Here is an 18,470-nt window from a genome sequence, read left to right as displayed (position 1 = left end):
ACCCGGTATTTCAAATTTCGAGTCTATAGACTAAAAATTGACAGAGTTATTGCGTAGGGAAATGTACACAGACAGACAGACACACAGACAGACAGACAGACACGTTCACTTTTATAGATATATATATTGTTCATAATATTACTAAGAAAAAATAATAGATGTTTCATTTTTTTTTTAATTTATTCATCAAACTTGAGTCAGTTTTTCTTCATGACTTCTTCTCTCGATTTCATTTGCTGAACCTTTGGCTTTGGTAAGTCTGAGGTGGTTTTGGAATCTGACACAGGTTTTTATTAGTGGGTAAAACCTCAGTTTAATGACCTGAACTTAATTTGATTAAAAATTGTGTACATGCAATAAATAGTTTTATCTTGTTCTTTTTTTATTTTTTTTAAATTAAATATTAATAAACAAAGAACCATTTCGAGTTAAAATCTATTTAGTACTAGCTGGCCGCCCGGCGTTGCCAGGTCGTAAAATACGCTTAAATATTATATTTTAATTTATGCAGATTTCATATTTATTATTATAGAGACAATTCTCTTGCGATTATTATATATTATATTGTACCCAATATATAGTAGTGATTTCAAAAGTTTTAATAAAAATAAATGACGGGTGCCAGCAACTAGAATCGAAACCAAAATGTATAAGTGCACCAGCCTTAGTTGTTACCGGTTGAGCTATCGTCAGATGAATAACAAATATTAAAAACTGAACCAACTTTAACATATAAGTGTATATTTGCACATGTATACAAATAACACATTTAGTTGACTTACGCTTGCCAAATTTCTAATTTTTTTTTCAATTTTGATCCTGTACCAGCTATTTTTACCGGCTACCCCCCCCCAATAACTCTACACAAAAGATGCGCTCATTTGACATACCTCGCACTGCTCTACGCCTCAGAGGTAGATGCACTTTGAAAAAATGGAGAGAGAATGACCCACAGACATAGCAAGTTTTATAAATCAAGTTACGTTTGTAATCTTAAGAAGAAATGCTCGAAATGCTGAAATAATTAGTATTACTTCTCTAACTTCCGTTTGTATGAAGACTCCATTATTTATTTCTAGCGATTACTCGGCATATGTACATATTTCAAGTGTGTTCTTAAGATGACAAGTGTAACAATAAATAGATTTTAACTCGAAATGATTCCTTATTTACTAATAGTTAAAAAATAAAAACAAGGTAAATCAATAGTTATCGCTTTTACACAATTTTTCATTGTGTAATGTTCAAGCCACTGAACTGGGGTTTTATCCATTAGTATCTCCCAACTTAAACCTCTAAATTAGTGGTTCCCAAATGTCTTTACATGGCGTCATACAATTGAGTTTTCAATTTTTCTTTTGCTTCATCGGAGAAGAACCACATGTCAAACTCCAGTAGTTGTTTTAACTTGTTAATCAGTTTCTTTATGTACTTCAGTCGCTTGTCTTTTATCAGCTTTGACAAAAACTGCCCCTACCTCATCTTGTCCTGGCGCTATCAGATCAGGCTGTCTAAGGATACCGACTTTCTGACCTAAAATGCACCAAGCATTGATGTTATTGTATTTTTTTTTTTTTTTTTGCCATTGCATGTTCTACAAAATCAAAAACAAAATTAACAATTTTCATCTATAAAACAACCAAACCAAATATCATAAATAAATATTTGAATATATAAATAAAGAACTTGAAGCATATAAACTTTTTTCCAAAATTACTGGATTCAGCATTAAATGACCAATAACCCCAAAAAGGTTGATATGCCGTAAAACAAAATAACCAATCAATCCTTATTTTGTATAAAACGTGGAGGATGTTCTCATGCAGTAGGAGCGTAATGAGCTTTTCATCTACGCCTTTCCTACTTGCAAAGGTTCCTTATAATTTGTTTGGTTCATTGGCAATGATCTCTTGAACTTCAGTGCAAAACTCTAGCGTTTTAACAGCATCAGATTGTCAATAATTGTTTTCTCTCGGATGTCGATGCAATCTTTCAATTTCTTTCTGACTTTTTCTACCAGCCTCCTTACTGATCCTGAGGAAATCTCAAATCTCCTTATTCATACTTCCAATATAGAGTAGATATGCCATCAAACCAAACCAAACACGATGAAGAAATATTTACAGATATAAACAACTTAAAGCATAAATCCTTTTTTTTTTCTTCTATATTATCAGATTCAACATTAAAAATGACCCAACAAAAAGTTGATATCCCATAAAACAACAAAACAACCAGTGAACCCACCTTTGGCTTTGATATTCTCTGAATTGATAATGATCTTTTGTCACTATCTTGACTATTCTTAAAGGCTCTAAATGATCCTGGCCATCAGCTTATCCTTTGTGTCGCAGTTGTATCTATTGGCATCTCGCGTCACTATTTTTTTTTTTTTTTACACAGTGATCACCACTTATCAAGGCCCGGAAGCCACTCAGGGATAAGGGTTATTGCAAGTACATTACGTTAGTGTGGAGATTTGATGAAGCGTTTACTTAAGGGGGCGGTTCATTAGGAATTTGTTAACGTTGGACTTGAACACATCCAAGTTGTAGTCCGGTGGGAAGCAGGCAGACGGAACAGAGTTCCACAGGCGTGCAGTTCTAAGAAAGAAGCTTTGTTAATGGAATCCGCGTTTTGATTTAGGCACAGATATAGAGTGGGGGAAATTTTTCACAGTGGATTTAGCTAGACGGGTGTTTTTTGTGAAAGATTGGCGAGGGGGGACCAGAGATTGGAGTTCAGACGAGCACCTGCCATGGAAATAAAGATAAAACAAGGATAGGCTCGCAACGTCTCTTCTGTGGGAGAGAGGTTGCAGGGTAGAGAAAAGGGCATCCCCCACTAAGCCACGAAGTCTATTTTGTACTCTGTCAAGGCAGGCACTATGCCTGACACTAAAAACTTAAAGAGGTTACGGTCTGGCAAACTGAAGAACCAGATGTTGGGTGAAGTATGAAGTGGTTCTCAAACAGCAACATCTGAGTTTTTTGATTATATGGCAAGGAACTTTTTGCAGCTAGCTGGTTAATGCAGCTATCTTGCTCAGAATGCAGATGTGGCCCTCCCCAGGGAAGTAGAATGGCATGATGTCATCTTTACTGCTGATGATATCATTCTGACGTCACAGATGATCAATAATGTGTTTTCTTTTTCTGATTTTACACCGTTGACTATTCCTGAATCTTCTAATTCATTTCTAAATTTTTCTACCATCCTCCTTGTTGATGCCGAGGAAATCTAAAATCTTCTTATTTGTGCTTCAAGTGTAGATTTCGAACAGAACTGTATGATGTCTTTCAAAATATGGAGATTCAAAATTGTCGATAATCAATTATTCTGCAAAAGGACAGTGGAAATATTGTCTCCTTTTTCATGAAGACAAATCTGGCAACGAAAATAAAAGAAAGAAGAAAAAAAAATAATGCATAAAAATAACATTTAAAAATTGTGAATAAATGTTGTATTAACCACATGATTAATATGACAATTATAACAAAAAAGAAAACAAGAAAATAAACATAATATTTATATTTATCATATTATTTTTTTTATTGTTTTTAAGTAGGGGAGGAGAGGGCGAACGCTCCCCCTTTCAAAATAAATGCATCCTGGATTCAAAAGCTATGGCGTGATTTTTTTTATTAAATTTGAAACATTGATATCACACATTTCTTTTTTTGTATTAGTATTTGATTTCCTGGATACAATTTTGATAGTTTAAACTCTTCTTTCTTCTTTCTTTTTTTTTTTTTTTTTTTGCTGCAGTTATCCAATAAAGCAAGTTTGGGCCAGAAAATCTGTGAATGTCTAAAGCAAGGAAAAGCTGTTGACGATGAACTTTTGGTAGAAGCTATTACCGATGAAATAAGGTAAAAAAAAAACGTTAGCGCATTTCTAGATTCATTATTTGATTGATACAGATTCGATTATTGATTCATTATTATAATTTGATTTTTGAATATGAAAATGCATGGACGATTTATTTAATCTCTACAAATTACCTGTCGTTTTATTTGTCGACAGAAACAGATACTCTAGCCCATGGCGATTTTTATTTTTGTCTCAATCCAAAGTGTCTTTTTTTGGAAAGTTAGATTTCTCTACATTAAAGGCAGACCTTGTGTCTAACTCTACCTTTGTGGGGACTCAAGTAAATAGGGATACTCTCATTGACACATTGTAAATGTCCCTCAGTCGTGGTGACAGTGGAGCAGTCGCAGAGACGTGGACATTTTCTTCTTTTTTTCTTTTTGCGGCTGGAATAAGAAAAGCGCTTGAAAAGAATAACAAATAACTCCATTATTGGCTCTAAGATTTGATTTTGCTTTTTACAACTATTTACATCGAGATGAACTGCATCTTCCTCTTTCAACCTCTGCAAGACCTCTAAACATCTTTCTCATTTTTTTTTTTTTTAAACCATTGAAAAAATTTTGTCACTGCACCATGGAACAGGCTGGCAGAAATTGTGGTCAGCCTCCAGATGACCACAGTTCAAGGACGTACTGGATGAAGCATGATCACTTGAACAATGGAAGGTGCTTAGGGATGTGATTCTGGCATAAAACACCATTAACCAGAATTTTTTTTCTCTTTTTTTTATAAATGGGTCACCACATATCAAGGCCCGGGGCCACTTGAGGATAAAGATTAATGTGTGTACGGTAATCATTGGTACAATAGCGTAGTAATAGTTAGAAGTGGAAATTTAGTACAATTATATTATTTAAGAGGACAGTCCAATACGAACTTGTTTACATTGTACTTAAAGGTGACAATATTGTAGTCAGCTAGAAAGCAGATAGTTCTAGGAAAGAAGCTTTGTTAATGGAACCCACGTTTAGGTTTAGGCACTAATAGAGAGTGGGGGAAGTTTTGATAGTGATTTTGGCTAGACGAGTGTTTTTTGTGAAAGATTGGCAGGCCGGGGGGACCATAGATTGGAGCTCAAACGAAGACTTTCCAAGAAAATAACGATATAGCAGAGACAAACTAACAACGTCTTTTTTTTGTGGAAAGAGGTTGCAGTGGAGAGAAAAGGGCATCATCTACTAGATTACGAAGTCAGTTTTGAACTCTGTCAAGGCAGGATAGGTGCTCCAAGAATTTCCTGCCCAGATGTGGCGATAGTACTCTACCCTAGGATGTACTTGGCTTTTATGCAGGTAAAGAATTACATCGGTAATGAAATATCTACTGGAGCGGTAGAATATATGTTTCAATGAGTTTTTAATATTGTTGTGATCTGCATGGAACCCAACAAAATATGTACCCTAGTCGTTTTCATCTCATTGAATAAAAAGGCAGCATTCTCTGCCTGTTTCTGCTCTCTAGAACAACCTACATGATGTAGCGATAATATCTATTATATCCAGATTTAAAGTCTCCTTGGAGAAGTATTCAGAGTGTAAATATGCATGTATACATCTTATAACTGTATTTTCACATGGTTGTTGCAATTTGCTATGTTTTTGCTAATAAATTTGAGTTGATTTGATAAATCTTGAAACATAAAAATTAGTATGATGAGGTGCTTTCAATAAGTTTCAAGACTTTTTTTTCCTATATGCATTTTTATTCATAGTACACATATGGCACTCTAGTCACCTTTGGAGTAATCTCCACCGGTTGCAATGCACTTATACCGTTCCAATAACGTTTGGAATCCCCTATGGAAGTCTACTTGTGTCGATGACCCTCGTCACAGCCTCTTTCATCTCCTCAATTGTCTCATAACGACATCCCCTAAGGTTTTCCTTGAGCTTAGGGAATAATAAAAAATCACAGAGAGCAAGGTCTTGACTATAAGGGAGGGGGTGACGAACTGTTTTGATGCCCATGGCAACATCTTTCTTTCTGGTCTTTTCTGAGTATCCTTGAAACAAACTTTGTGCAAATCTCTCGCATCTTCAGTTCCTCACAAATAGTTGTGTGTACAGTTCCCACACTGACATCAAACTGTGCACTTGTTGTCTCAATAGACATACGATGGTCCTTATCAATGAAATTCTTTATTTGAGTAATCAAATCAGGTGTTCTGACTTCCTTACTCCTCCCACAACTCTTATAATCCCTCACAGATTCCCTGCCTTTCTTGAATCTCTTATGCCATTTAAAACCTGATTTTCGATTCATACAAGATGGCCCAACAGCAGTCCGAAGTATTCCATACTTTTCTGGGGTATTTTCCCAAGTTTGAAACGGAATTTTATTGCATATCATTCTTTTAAAGATTGTATTTTTGAAATTTACCAACTGTGGCAATCAGGATTCCTGCTGTAGCTGTTCATGTGAACCTGAAATCATAAAAATTGGTTAGTCATCTCATAAGACATATAGCGATAACCTACTGAATTTTCAAGAGTCTATGACAATTTTAAATGCTTGTACAAAAAAAAGTCTGGAAACTTATTGAAGGCATCTCGTATCCATCAATGCTAGGTATCTTAACAGTTTATTTATTTAGAAGTCTTAGCGAGCACCTGCAAAAGATGTCCCATCATTGCTTTTGTCTCAGTAGAAGAAATGGCAGCATTCTATGTGCATGTTTAAGCTTCATGGAACATCATGGTGGTTGTGATGGTGACTACTACATCCAAGTTTAAAGTGGCCTTGAATAAGCATTCAGACGTTATAGAGACATACTCATCTGATAACTAAAAAGGCAGCATTCTCTGTCTCTGTTTCTGCTCTCTGAAACAGCATACTTGATGTAGTGACGATGTCTATTATATCCAGATTTAAAGTCTCCTTAGACAAACATCCGTTGTATACACGCATGTACAAATCTTCTAACTGTTCTTTTACATGGATTGTTGCGTTTTGCTATTTTTTGCCAACGAATTTGATTTAAAAACATTTTCAGTGACAATCTTGATGACTGATGATTGGATGCTTCAATGCCTCTGTTCAGTCTCAAGAGACTGACATATATATATATATATATATATATATATATATATATATATATATATATATATATATATATATATAGTGAGAGAGAGATAGAGAGAGAGAGAGAGAGAGAGAGAGAAAGAGAGACAGACAGATAGATAGATAGATAGATAGATAACGGTGTCCACGAACTTGCTGATTTTAATACTCGAATTTTTAATCGACTTTTCATCGACTCTATATATTTTAACTTATCGCCGTTTACTGTAGTTTTTAGTGTTCACTTTTAATTCTCATTTTCTCAAGAGACTGACATATATATATATATATATATATATATATATATATATATATATATATATATATATATATATATATATATATATATATATATATATAGAGAGAGAGAGAGAGAGAGAGAGAGAGAGATAGATAGATAGATAGATAGATAACGGTGTCCACGAACTTGCTGATTTTAATACTCGAATTTTTAATCGACTTTTCATCGACTCTATATATTTTAACTTATCGCCGTTTACTGTAGTTTTTAGTGTTCACTTTTAATTCTCATTTTCTCAAGAGACTGACATATATATATATATATATATATATATATATATATATATATATATAGAGAGAGAGAGAGAGAGAGAGATAGATAGATAGATAGATAACGGTGTCCACGAACTTGCTGATTTTAATACTCGAATTTTTAATCGACTTTTCATCGACTCTATATATTTTAACTTATCGCCGTTTACTGTAGTTTTTAGTTTTCATTTTTAATTCTCATTTTCGCTCTTTCGGACTTTTATTTCAACACCTGATAATGATTCGGTCAGAAGGTAGGCTATAGGCAAGCTCCCTAAAGGAGGGGAACTTTTCCAGAACTGGTAAAAATGTCAGTCATATCCATGTTTAGATTTTCAGTATAGACAGTATGCACACATGTACACATCTTCTAACCGTTCTTTTACATGGATTGTTGCACTTTTTTGATTTGACTTCAGTTAAAGTTTTATTTTTAATCATTTGAAATCAAACTTATTATTCATAACATTATGTGATAATATTTTTTACTTTATTTTATTTTTTATGAGCAGAAATATTCCTGAAGGAATTGGATGGATTCTTGATGGATTTCCAGTGACCTATACGCAGACAAAGGCTTTAGAAAAGGCGCTTAGTGGTATTGATGCTGCAAAAGTTGGGTTTGAACCATTGCCGCAAGAGGAAGTTGCTGTTTCGAAATTTGATCCCAAAAATAAGAAATTAAAAAAGTCCAATCTGTTTCTAGATCCACAGCCGAAGCCATTACCTCCTGAGCCAAATAGTGGATTGGACATAATCATTTTGCTTGACCTTCCAGATGATGTATGCCTTAAGCGAGCAGCTGGACGATATGGTAAAAATCATTCTTTAGTTCCATTGTATCATTTTTCTGTGTCCTCTTCAACAATTAGTTCATCATCATCATCATCATATTGTATGTACTTACAGGAGGAGCCACGTGAAAGTTACCAACATCCTAAGTGGAAGTTATTTTTATGGAACGAGCTGGATTCGAACTTGGAACACGCAGGTCGTCAGTCCATATCATTAACCACTTAACCGCCATCACCTCCCTGATAAATTAAATAATTGATTTAAAGAAAATGGTTTCTAACTACCGGTGGCGCTATTACTCACACCGTTTCATTGCAATGGGGGCATTAATTTGCATAGGAATGTTGCTGCTTCCTTGTTAGCAAATTATGATCAATTTTTTGTGAAGCTCACACGTATCTTCAGTTGAGGCGATTGGTTGGTTGGTTTTTGTTTTACGGCATATCAACCCTTTTCAGGTTATTTAATGCCGAATCCAAAGATTTTGAAGACAAATTTTTTAATAGAATATATTTGTTGTTTTCAAGTCAGTTTCTATTTAACCCATAGTTGGGACCCTAACAGGTACTAGCACTCTTGGGGAGTGTGGAACCACCCTTTAATTGCCATTGTTCCCAGGTCCTGGGAGCAATGGCAATTAAAGGGTGGTTCCACACTCCCCAAAGCCCACAAGTTGGGGTCTCACAATTGAATATAGTTTGAGGTCATATCCAGGACCCAGTTGAGGCGAAATCATCTCCTGCTGTGTGATCATTGAAGAATGGAAGGTCAAAGACGATTGTCGAATGTATAGAAAAGAAGGTCAGAGAGATAAAAGTTGGTGATTTTAAGGACATTGCGTGCCTGACATTTGGGGGAGACATCTAACAGTTTTGATACTTTTTCTGTTCTTTATAAATTGATATTTCCTTTTAGTGAGACGTTTTTAAAGTAGAAATTTGTTATATTTAATGGGCAGCACTGCCTTCTGTTTTATATATATGCAATAGGTATGACTGCAATAATATATATATATATATATATATATATATATATATATATATATATATATATATATATATATATATATAGTCATCCACAGACAGACTGTTTCGCTGTATTAAAGTTCTAGACTAGCACCCGTCCTAAGCCAGGAATCGAACCTACAACCATCTAGTTGGTCAACTCTAGGCCATGGAATCGGCACTCATAAATCATATTTTTCATGTCTTTATCTATCTATCTATCTATCTATCTATCTATCTATCTATCATACAAAAGTCACTCTGTGTGTGTGTGTGCGCGCGTGTGTGTGTGTGTGTGAGAATGAGTTCCTTCTTAGGTTCTGAAACGGCTGAGCCCATCTTTTGCAAATTCTACAAAAAGCTTATTTATATGTCTGGCAGTGTTCTTAGATATGTTTTGAACAGGAAATTCATCCAATAAATATCAAAAATCGAAAAAATCCGATCTTAAAAATAGCTTTTCTCTCTTATAGATAAAAAAGAATAATTTTTACAGGGGAATATTTTACATTACAGCAACAAAGGGAAATAATAAAATTTCAGCAAATCATTTCTTCGGAAAAAAAAAAAAAAAAACAACAGATTTATTATAATCTAGAGATATAGCTTAGTGGTAGAACATTGGACTAAAAATTTAATGATTCCCTGTTCAAGCTCAGGTGTACCACACCATTTTATTTTAATTTTTTCTTATTAATGAGTTAAATTTACAATAAAAGAAGAGGTACCATTTAAAACTAAACATTAATCAGAAGTGATTTTACCAGTGCATTCATCGTCAATCCCAAATATCAGCTGACGTGATAGTGTAAACAAACACATACGAAATTTGATGAATGATATTATCGTTATTATTTTTATGTATTATATTTTGCGAATTAGTCCAACAAGCAAATTATTCCTCATAATATATAATATTCAATAGAGGATTGATTATATAATAATACATATGTAATCTGCATAAATTAAAATATGTTTAAGCATATTGTATGGCCGGGCAATGCTGGGCTGCTTGCTAGTAAACCTTAATCGTCACTTTTAAAATACTCCATTTATTTGCTTACAAGCAAAAAGCTTTGCATTATGTTGAATAAGCAGTAGGCGATATAATTTAAGGAAAGTACTCATCCTAATAAATGAGTTTGGGCTTATATAGTCATTCACGGACAGCCTGTTTTACTGCATTACAGCTCTTCAGTGATAAATTCCACAGCCAAAAAAAGTCGCAGCCCTCAAGAGCCATGCCAGTCAGCGAACCAGAAGTCCAAGACTCGAGTTACGTCCTCATCAGTTAGACACATCCGAACTCAGAATTCGAAACCTGAGCCTATTGCATGCAAGGCAAGCACTCTGCCAACTGAGCAACTCGAGTCTTGGACTTCTGGTTCGTTGACTGCCATGACTCTTGTGGGCTGCGACGTTGTTTGACTGTGGGATTTATTATATATAATCTCTCACATTCTGAAAATCATATATATATATATATATTTTTTTTTTTTTTTTTTTTTTTTTTTTTTTTTTTTTGAAATCAGGAACTGTATTTAAAGTAGTCATTTAGATGTTTGCTATAGCTTTTTATTTTATTGAATGATGAATTTTAAAAGGGCGACGCTCGTGCAGTAAATTGTTTCCGTTAGCGTATTTGATTTAGAGACGCTACAGTTAATATCTATAGAGAGAGAGTTTTTTTTTTTTTTTTTTTTTTTTTTTTTTGCAAGTTTTTAAGGGGAGATAATTGTCATGGCTTTATTTATTATTTGATTTACGAGTCTAAGGGCGGTAATTGGTTTAACTTAATTTATTAAAAAAAAAAAAAAAAAAAAAAAAAAAAAAAAATCTATTTTTACTAATGAGTAATTTTTAATGATTTAAGGTGGTTTATATTTATTAAATTTAAACCAACGTTTATGATTACACGATAGAAGCTCGTGTCTTGAATTTACTAGTTTGGTTGTGCTTTTTATATCTTCATATTTTAAAATTTTTACGGTTTCTTTTGTACATAATGTACAAAATTTATCTCCTGGTTTATATGATTTGCAAGTCTCAATTATTTGCCATTTTAAGTTGAAAGAAATATTGCTATTTTTTAGTTGCCAAATATAGTTGGATAGAGTAGTTTGGTTTGATAGAGAGTTATTTTTAAAAGAATGTTTGTGCGTTGAAATTCTATGTTTTATTGGGCCAGATGTGGAACCAATATATATTACCTCTTGATTATTATGATTATTTTCCGTTAGGTCTATTGTTGGATTATAATGTGGTGGGTTGGTTAATAATTGATCGGTAGATTGATTTAAGTTGGTGTTATTATTTAATTCGGTAGTTGAGTTATGGCTGTTGATAGGTTCTTGTATATTTGGAGTTTTTGATACTGTGCAGCTATAGATAACATTTTTAATTTTACATGAGCCTTGTAGGGGACATTTATTTTTTCTTCTACAGTTACAGTCCGATGTATTTTGTATAGTTGCATTTTGTAGTTTATTAATTTTATTATTATTAGAGCTAATTATTTTCTGATGAAGGTTAGGCATAGTAGAGTAAGAGACTTTAATTGTGTTCTTATTGAAAATCTTATTATATCTATGGGGGGCTTTAAAGTTCTTATCTAATATTTTAAAAAATTCTCTAGCTATGTTTGTTTCTAGGTTTTTGGAATACGGGGGGTTGAACCATAGGATCTCCTTGTGTCTATTCTTACGTTTGCGGGTTTTAGTTTGTTGTTTATTTATATTATTATCTAATATTTGTAGTTTGGTTTTATCTTTTTTTGTCTCCTGGTTATTTTTCTTAACTCGTATATGGGAAGACATTGCCATATTATATGTTATTACGCTTTTAATAGGTTTATTTTTAATGCAGTTTATGTTTCTATCATTTTCATTTATGAATTTAATTTGTGAATTATATCCAGAGTTTTTAAGGGCTTCATTATAGTATTTTTCATTTTTGGTAAATATTGATTTAGTAGAAGACAGTCTAGAAATTCTTAGAGCGATATTGGGAACTATTGATTTTAATATTGATTTAGGGTGGTTTGATTGATTGTGGACATATAGAAGTGATTGGTTAGGTTTATGGTATGGTTCAAAGGTAGAATTTTCAAGATTTAAGGTTATGTCTAAGAAATTAACAATTTTTTTATTAGGGTCGATTTTTATACTAAGTCCATAATTTTTAAATAATTTATGTAGAGCTTTAATTGCATTTTCATAATTTTTATTAGTAGAATTCGTTATGAAAAGTGCATCATCTCTATATAGCCCTCCTTCAAGTTTGAATTGTTTATGGAGTATACAATGTATTTCATTTAAAAGGAAAAGGCCAACTAGATCAGTGACCTGAGTCGAGTCCGTCGATCCCATTAAAATGTTGAAGTGGTTAGGGGTATTTTTCCTGGTCCAATATTTATTATCAAATGTTATTAAAGACTGTCTAGCTATAAGTATTAGTTTAGTTTCGTCTTGAGTTATATTAGTTAATTTTCGTGCCATTAATAGAGATTTATTAAGTAGGATAGGTGATATAGATTGGTAATATGATTCAATGTCAAAAGAAAGAAATTTAATATCATTTTTATTTTGAATATTAGAAAACCAGTCGATTACTTGGTTTGAAGATTGCCATAGTGGGTATTTTATTATGGATTTAATTTTGGGGATAATTCTATCTAATATGTTTTTACTAACCAGTCCTATATCTGATTTCGAGGGGCAAATGAGTCTAATAGTAGGGTTGATATTGAAGCTGTGTTTGTGGTCTTTTAAAGTAAATCTCGGGGTACCTGGTACTGTTATTTCTGTGTATTTATCTATTTTAAGTTTAGTTAAAATGTTTTTTGCATCATTATTTATTTTATTTAGTGCTGATTTATTAGTAGTTTTATAATTTTTATTAAGTTCTTTATATATTAGATTTTTATATTGTATATAGTCCATTGTGTAGAAATTTCCAGTTTTATCTGCCGGTACTATGAGTTTATTTTGGTGGCTTGTAGAAATAGATTTTGAAAATTTATTTATTTTTTTAAGTGTTGGAGTGATATATTTTTTATTTTTCTTAAACTTAATATTTTTAATCAGGTTGATTAAGTCATTTTCAAAATTTTCAGTGTCTATGTTTCTCTTAGGGTTTTTGTATGTTTTTAGTCTGTAGTATTTCGCTGCTTTTCTTTCTTCATTGTCTTGTCTGAGGATGGTTTCTTTTATTTCTCCAGGTTGGTGGTGTATTGGTTCTGTGGTTTCACTTTGGTAATTATCAAAATGGTAGGCTTTCCATCTCAAGTTCCTTATAAATGTATTTATACTTGTAATTAAGCTGGTTATAAAGGTGTCTTTGATTTTTAATTTAATTAAATTTTGATTTTTAAATTTTAAAAATTTTAAAACTTTTAAATTATAAATCACATTACTTAATATTGAATTAGCTCTAGGACATTTAACTATCGAGCTTATTATATATCTAAATTACAACGAGCATTTCCTGTATTTTAATTAAACTAGTAATTTCACTATTACATTAAAATACACTTAGCTCTTTAGACTATTATTCTAATCTCCTTTAAATTATCAGCTCCCTATAACAGGTTGAGTTTATATACGTAATTGTAGATATGTTTCATAAGAAGGACATACAATTATCAACTAAATGCATCCCCATACCCCCTAAAGACACCTTTATAACCAGCTTAATTACAAGTATAAATACATTTATAAGGAACTTGAGATGGAAAGCCTACCATTTTGATAATTACCAAAGTGAAACCACAGAACCAATACACCACCAACCTGGAGAAATAAAAGAAACCATCCTCAGACAAGACAATGAAGAAAGAAAAGCAGCGAAATACTACAGACTAAAAACATACAAAAACCCTAAGAGAAACATAGACACTGAAAATTTTGAAAATGACTTAATCAACCTGATTAAAAATATTAAGTTTAAGAAAAATAAAAAATATATCACTCCAACACTTAAAAAAATAAATAAATTTTCAAAATCTATTTCTACAAGCCACCAAAATAAACTCATAGTACCGGCAGATAAAACTGGAAATTTCTACACAATGGACTATATACAATATAAAAATCTAATATATAAAGAACTTAATAAAAATTATAAAACTACTAATAAATCAGCACTAAATAAAATAAATAATGATGCAAAAAACATTTTAACTAAACTTAAAATAGATAAATACACAGAAATAACAGTACCAGGTACCCCGAGATTTACTTTAAAAGACCACAAACACAGCTTCAATATCAACCCTACTATTAGACTCATTTGCCCCTCGAAATCAGATATAGGACTGGTTAGTAAAAACATATTAGATAGAATTATCCCCAAAATTAAATCCATAATAAAATACCCACTATGGCAATCTTCAAACCAAGTAATCGACTGGTTTTCTAATATTCAAAATAAAAATGATATTAAATTTCTTTCTTTTGACATTGAATCATATTACCAATCTATATCACCTATCCTACTTAATAAATCTCTATTAATGGCACGAAAATTAACTAATATAACTCAAGACGAAACTAAACTAATACTTATAGCTAGACAGTCTTTAATAACATTTGATAATAAATATTGGACCAGGAAAAATACCCCTAACCACTTCAACATTTTAATGGGATCGACGGACTCGACTCAGGTCACTGATCTAGTTGGCCTTTTCCTTTTAAATGAAATACATTGTATACTCCATAAACAATTCAAACTTGAAGGAGGGCTATATAGAGATGATGCACTTTTCATAACGAATTCTACTAATAAAAATTATGAAAATGCAATTAAAGCTCTACATAAATTATTTAAAAATTATGGACTTAGTATAAAAATCGACCCTAATAAAAAAATTGTTAATTTCTTAGACATAACCTTAAATCTTGAAAATTCTACCTTTGAACCATACCATAAACCTAACCAATCACTTCTATATGTCCACAATCAATCAAACCACCCTAAATCAATATTAAAATCAATAGTTCCCAATATCGCTCTAAGAATTTCTAGACTGTCTTCTACTAAATCAATATTTACCAAAAATGAAAAATACTATAATGAAGCCCTTAAAAACTCTGGATATAATTCACAAATTAAATTCATAAATGAAAATGATAGAAACATAAACTGCATTAAAAATAAACCTATTAAAAGCGTAATAACATATAATATGGCAATGTCTTCCCATATACGAGTTAAGAAAAATAACCAGGAGACAAAAAAAGATAAAACCAAACTACAAATATTAGATAATAATATAAATAAACAACAAACTAAAACCCGCAAACGTAAGAATAGACACAAGGAGATCCTATGGTTCAACCCCCCGTATTCCAAAAACCTAGAAACAAACATAGCTAGAGAATTTTTTAAAATATTAGATAAGAACTTTAAAGCCCCCCATAGATATAATAAGATTTTCAATAAGAACACAATTAAAGTCTCTTACTCTACTATGCCTAACCTTCATCAGAAAATAATTAGCTCTAATAATAATAAAATTAATAAACTACAAAATGCAACTATACAAAATACATCGGACTGTAACTGTAGAAGAAAAAATAAATGTCCCCTACAAGGCTCATGTAAAATTAAAAATGTTATCTATAGCTGCACAGTATCAAAAACTCCAAATATACAAGAACCTATCAACAGCCATAACTCAACTACCGAATTAAATAATAACACCAACTTAAATCAATCTACCGATCAATTATTAACCAACCCACCACATTATAATCCAACAATAGACCTAACGGAAAATAATCATAATAATCAAGAGGTAATATATATTGGTTCCACATCTGGCCCAATAAAACATAGAATTTCAACGCACAAACATTCTTTTAAAAATAACTCTCTATCAAACCAAACTACTCTATCCAACTATATTTGGCAACTAAAAAATAGCAATATTTCTTTCAACTTAAAATGGCAAATAATTGAGACTTGCAAATCATATAAACCAGGAGATAAATTTTGTACATTATGTACAAAAGAAACCGTAAAAATTTTAAAATATGAAGATATAAAAAGCACAACCAAACTAGTAAATTCAAGACACGAGCTTCTATCGTGTAATCATAAACGTTGGTTTAAATTTAATAAATATAAACCACCTTAAATCATTAAAAATTACTCATTAGTAAAAATAGATTTTTTTTTTTTTTTTTTTTTTTTTTTTTTTTAATAAATTAAGTTAAACCAATTACCGCCCTTAGACTCGTAAATCAAATAATAAATAAAGCCATGACAATTATCTCCCCTTAAAAACTTGCAAAAAAAAAAAAAAAAAAAAAAAAAAAAAACTCTCTCTCTATAGATATTAACTGTAGCGTCTCTAAATCAAATACGCTAACGGAAACAATTTACTGCACGAGCGTCGCCCTTTTAAAATTCATCATTCAATAAAATAAAAAGCTATAGCAAACATCTAAATGACTACTTTAAATACAGTTCCTGATTTCAAAAAAAAAAAAAAAAAAAAAAAAAAAAAAAGGAAAACCAAAAGGTAATTATATATATATTTTTAAATCAAATTTATTATGTAAATTCAAAAATATATATATTTTTTCTACTCATTTCTATCTCTAACCTATACCAATTTCCTTATTAATTTTCTTATAAATTTTATATCCAAACCTTTTACTTCAATTTTTCAGATTCATCTGCCTTACTTTTAATGCTAGGTTTATTTTTGGTGTCTTTTCAATTCAATAAAAATCCTCCTAAATTTGCTGATGAGGAGACCGTGCTTACCAAAAAAACTATGTATAATTATTCTACGTGACTTCATGTATACCACAAATAAAAAGCACGGATTTCCGAAACGATCGTACAGATAATTGACTTTGTTGTTGTTCCTTCTTATGAAACTGATTTTTAATTTAATTAAATTTTGATTTTTAAATTTTAAAAATTTTAAAACTTTTATATATATATATATATATATATATATATATATATATAGGCCTGGATTATATAATTTTATATATATATATATATATATATATATATATATATATATATATATATATATATATATAAAATTATAATTTTATATATATATATATATATATATATATATATATATATATATATATATATATATATATATATATATATATATATATATATATAATTATATAATCCAGGCCTGTTGTTATGGGACACAAATTTCAGCGCAAAATGAAGCTCAATATTCAAAATATTCAAAATAGCTATTTCAAAATTTGTAATAAATTTGCTATAAATAAATGAATTGGCTGGTCCAAGTCGTATCATACTGTGATTTAATGTCAGTTTCGAAGCAATGAAAAGCTAACACGTTTCTAGGAGAATTCAAAGCATGAGTGAACAAATTCTGTCTGAATGTGTCCATTTTGAAAATCTCTTATAATTTTCTAGGTTTGAGATCATATTACCTGAAAATCGTTGATAAGCCATAAAACAAAACAGTCATTGAGATATAAATCCATAATTTTTTAATTTGAACTATAACAGAAAGATTCACTATTTTCTGGGCAACATCAATTTCCCTTTGGTATTTCTGTTTTTTGTTTTTGTCTTTTTTTTCATTTTCATTTTTATTTGCATCAGGACTGACACATCTATTGAAATATATTTTTCTCTTTATGCAGAATTGATTGAAACAGGAGAAAGGTATCATATTCACTTCAATCCTCCCCCATTAAAAGATGTCAGTAATAAAAAGACTCCCCAGAATGTGGTCCCTTTGAAAACTGAAGCATTTGATGAGGAAAATGCCCAAAGTAGGTAAGGTCAAACAGACAGACACAATTTAAAAAGAAATGTAAGATTGTTTGAGAAGCTTGTTAAAATAACTGACTGTAGAATTGACTTCCTGTTATAATTTTCTTATAATAACTTTTTTTTTATTGAAGTGACTTTCTCTATATTGCATATCTCCTCTCATGTGATCTTGCTGTTTGCTTTTTCTTTATTTTCTTATTTGAATACTTTTTGGTCCCCTGACAAAAGGAGGGTGGACCTGTAAATTCACCCTTGTCTGTTAATCCGTTCATCTGTTCGCACTTTTCTCAATAACTATGCCTTGGAATTTTTTGAAAATTTTCACAAACATTAAACATGATATGAGTACAAAAATAACAAAATAGATTTTCCAGGAAAACACCAGTTGTCCCC

General features: G+C 31.3%; 1 protein-coding gene across 6 annotated transcripts in view; it reads left to right on the top strand.

The window, feature by feature from the left end:
* The window catches only part of LOC145245905 (sperm flagellar protein 2-like), a 259,599-nt gene that overhangs the window by 101,830 nt on the left and 139,299 nt on the right, over positions 1-18,470 (top strand). For all 6 annotated transcript variants that reach the window (XM_080107644.1, XM_080107645.1, XM_080107641.1 and 3 more), the window contains 3 exons: positions 3,769-3,872; positions 8,001-8,302; positions 17,945-18,080. In XM_080107644.1, the coding sequence (XP_079963770.1) occupies positions 3,769-3,872; positions 8,001-8,302; positions 17,945-18,080 (542 nt within the window). The remainder of the gene's footprint in view (positions 1-3,768; positions 3,873-8,000; positions 8,303-17,944; positions 18,081-18,470) is intronic.

This window comes from Euprymna scolopes, chromosome 23 (genome assembly GCF_053919585.1).
Source record: "Euprymna scolopes isolate OS-2025 chromosome 23, ASM5391958v1, whole genome shotgun sequence".
NCBI classification, from domain to species: domain Eukaryota; kingdom Metazoa; phylum Mollusca; class Cephalopoda; order Sepiida; family Sepiolidae; genus Euprymna; species Euprymna scolopes.
This window is presented reverse-complemented; position numbering and strand designations above follow the sequence as displayed.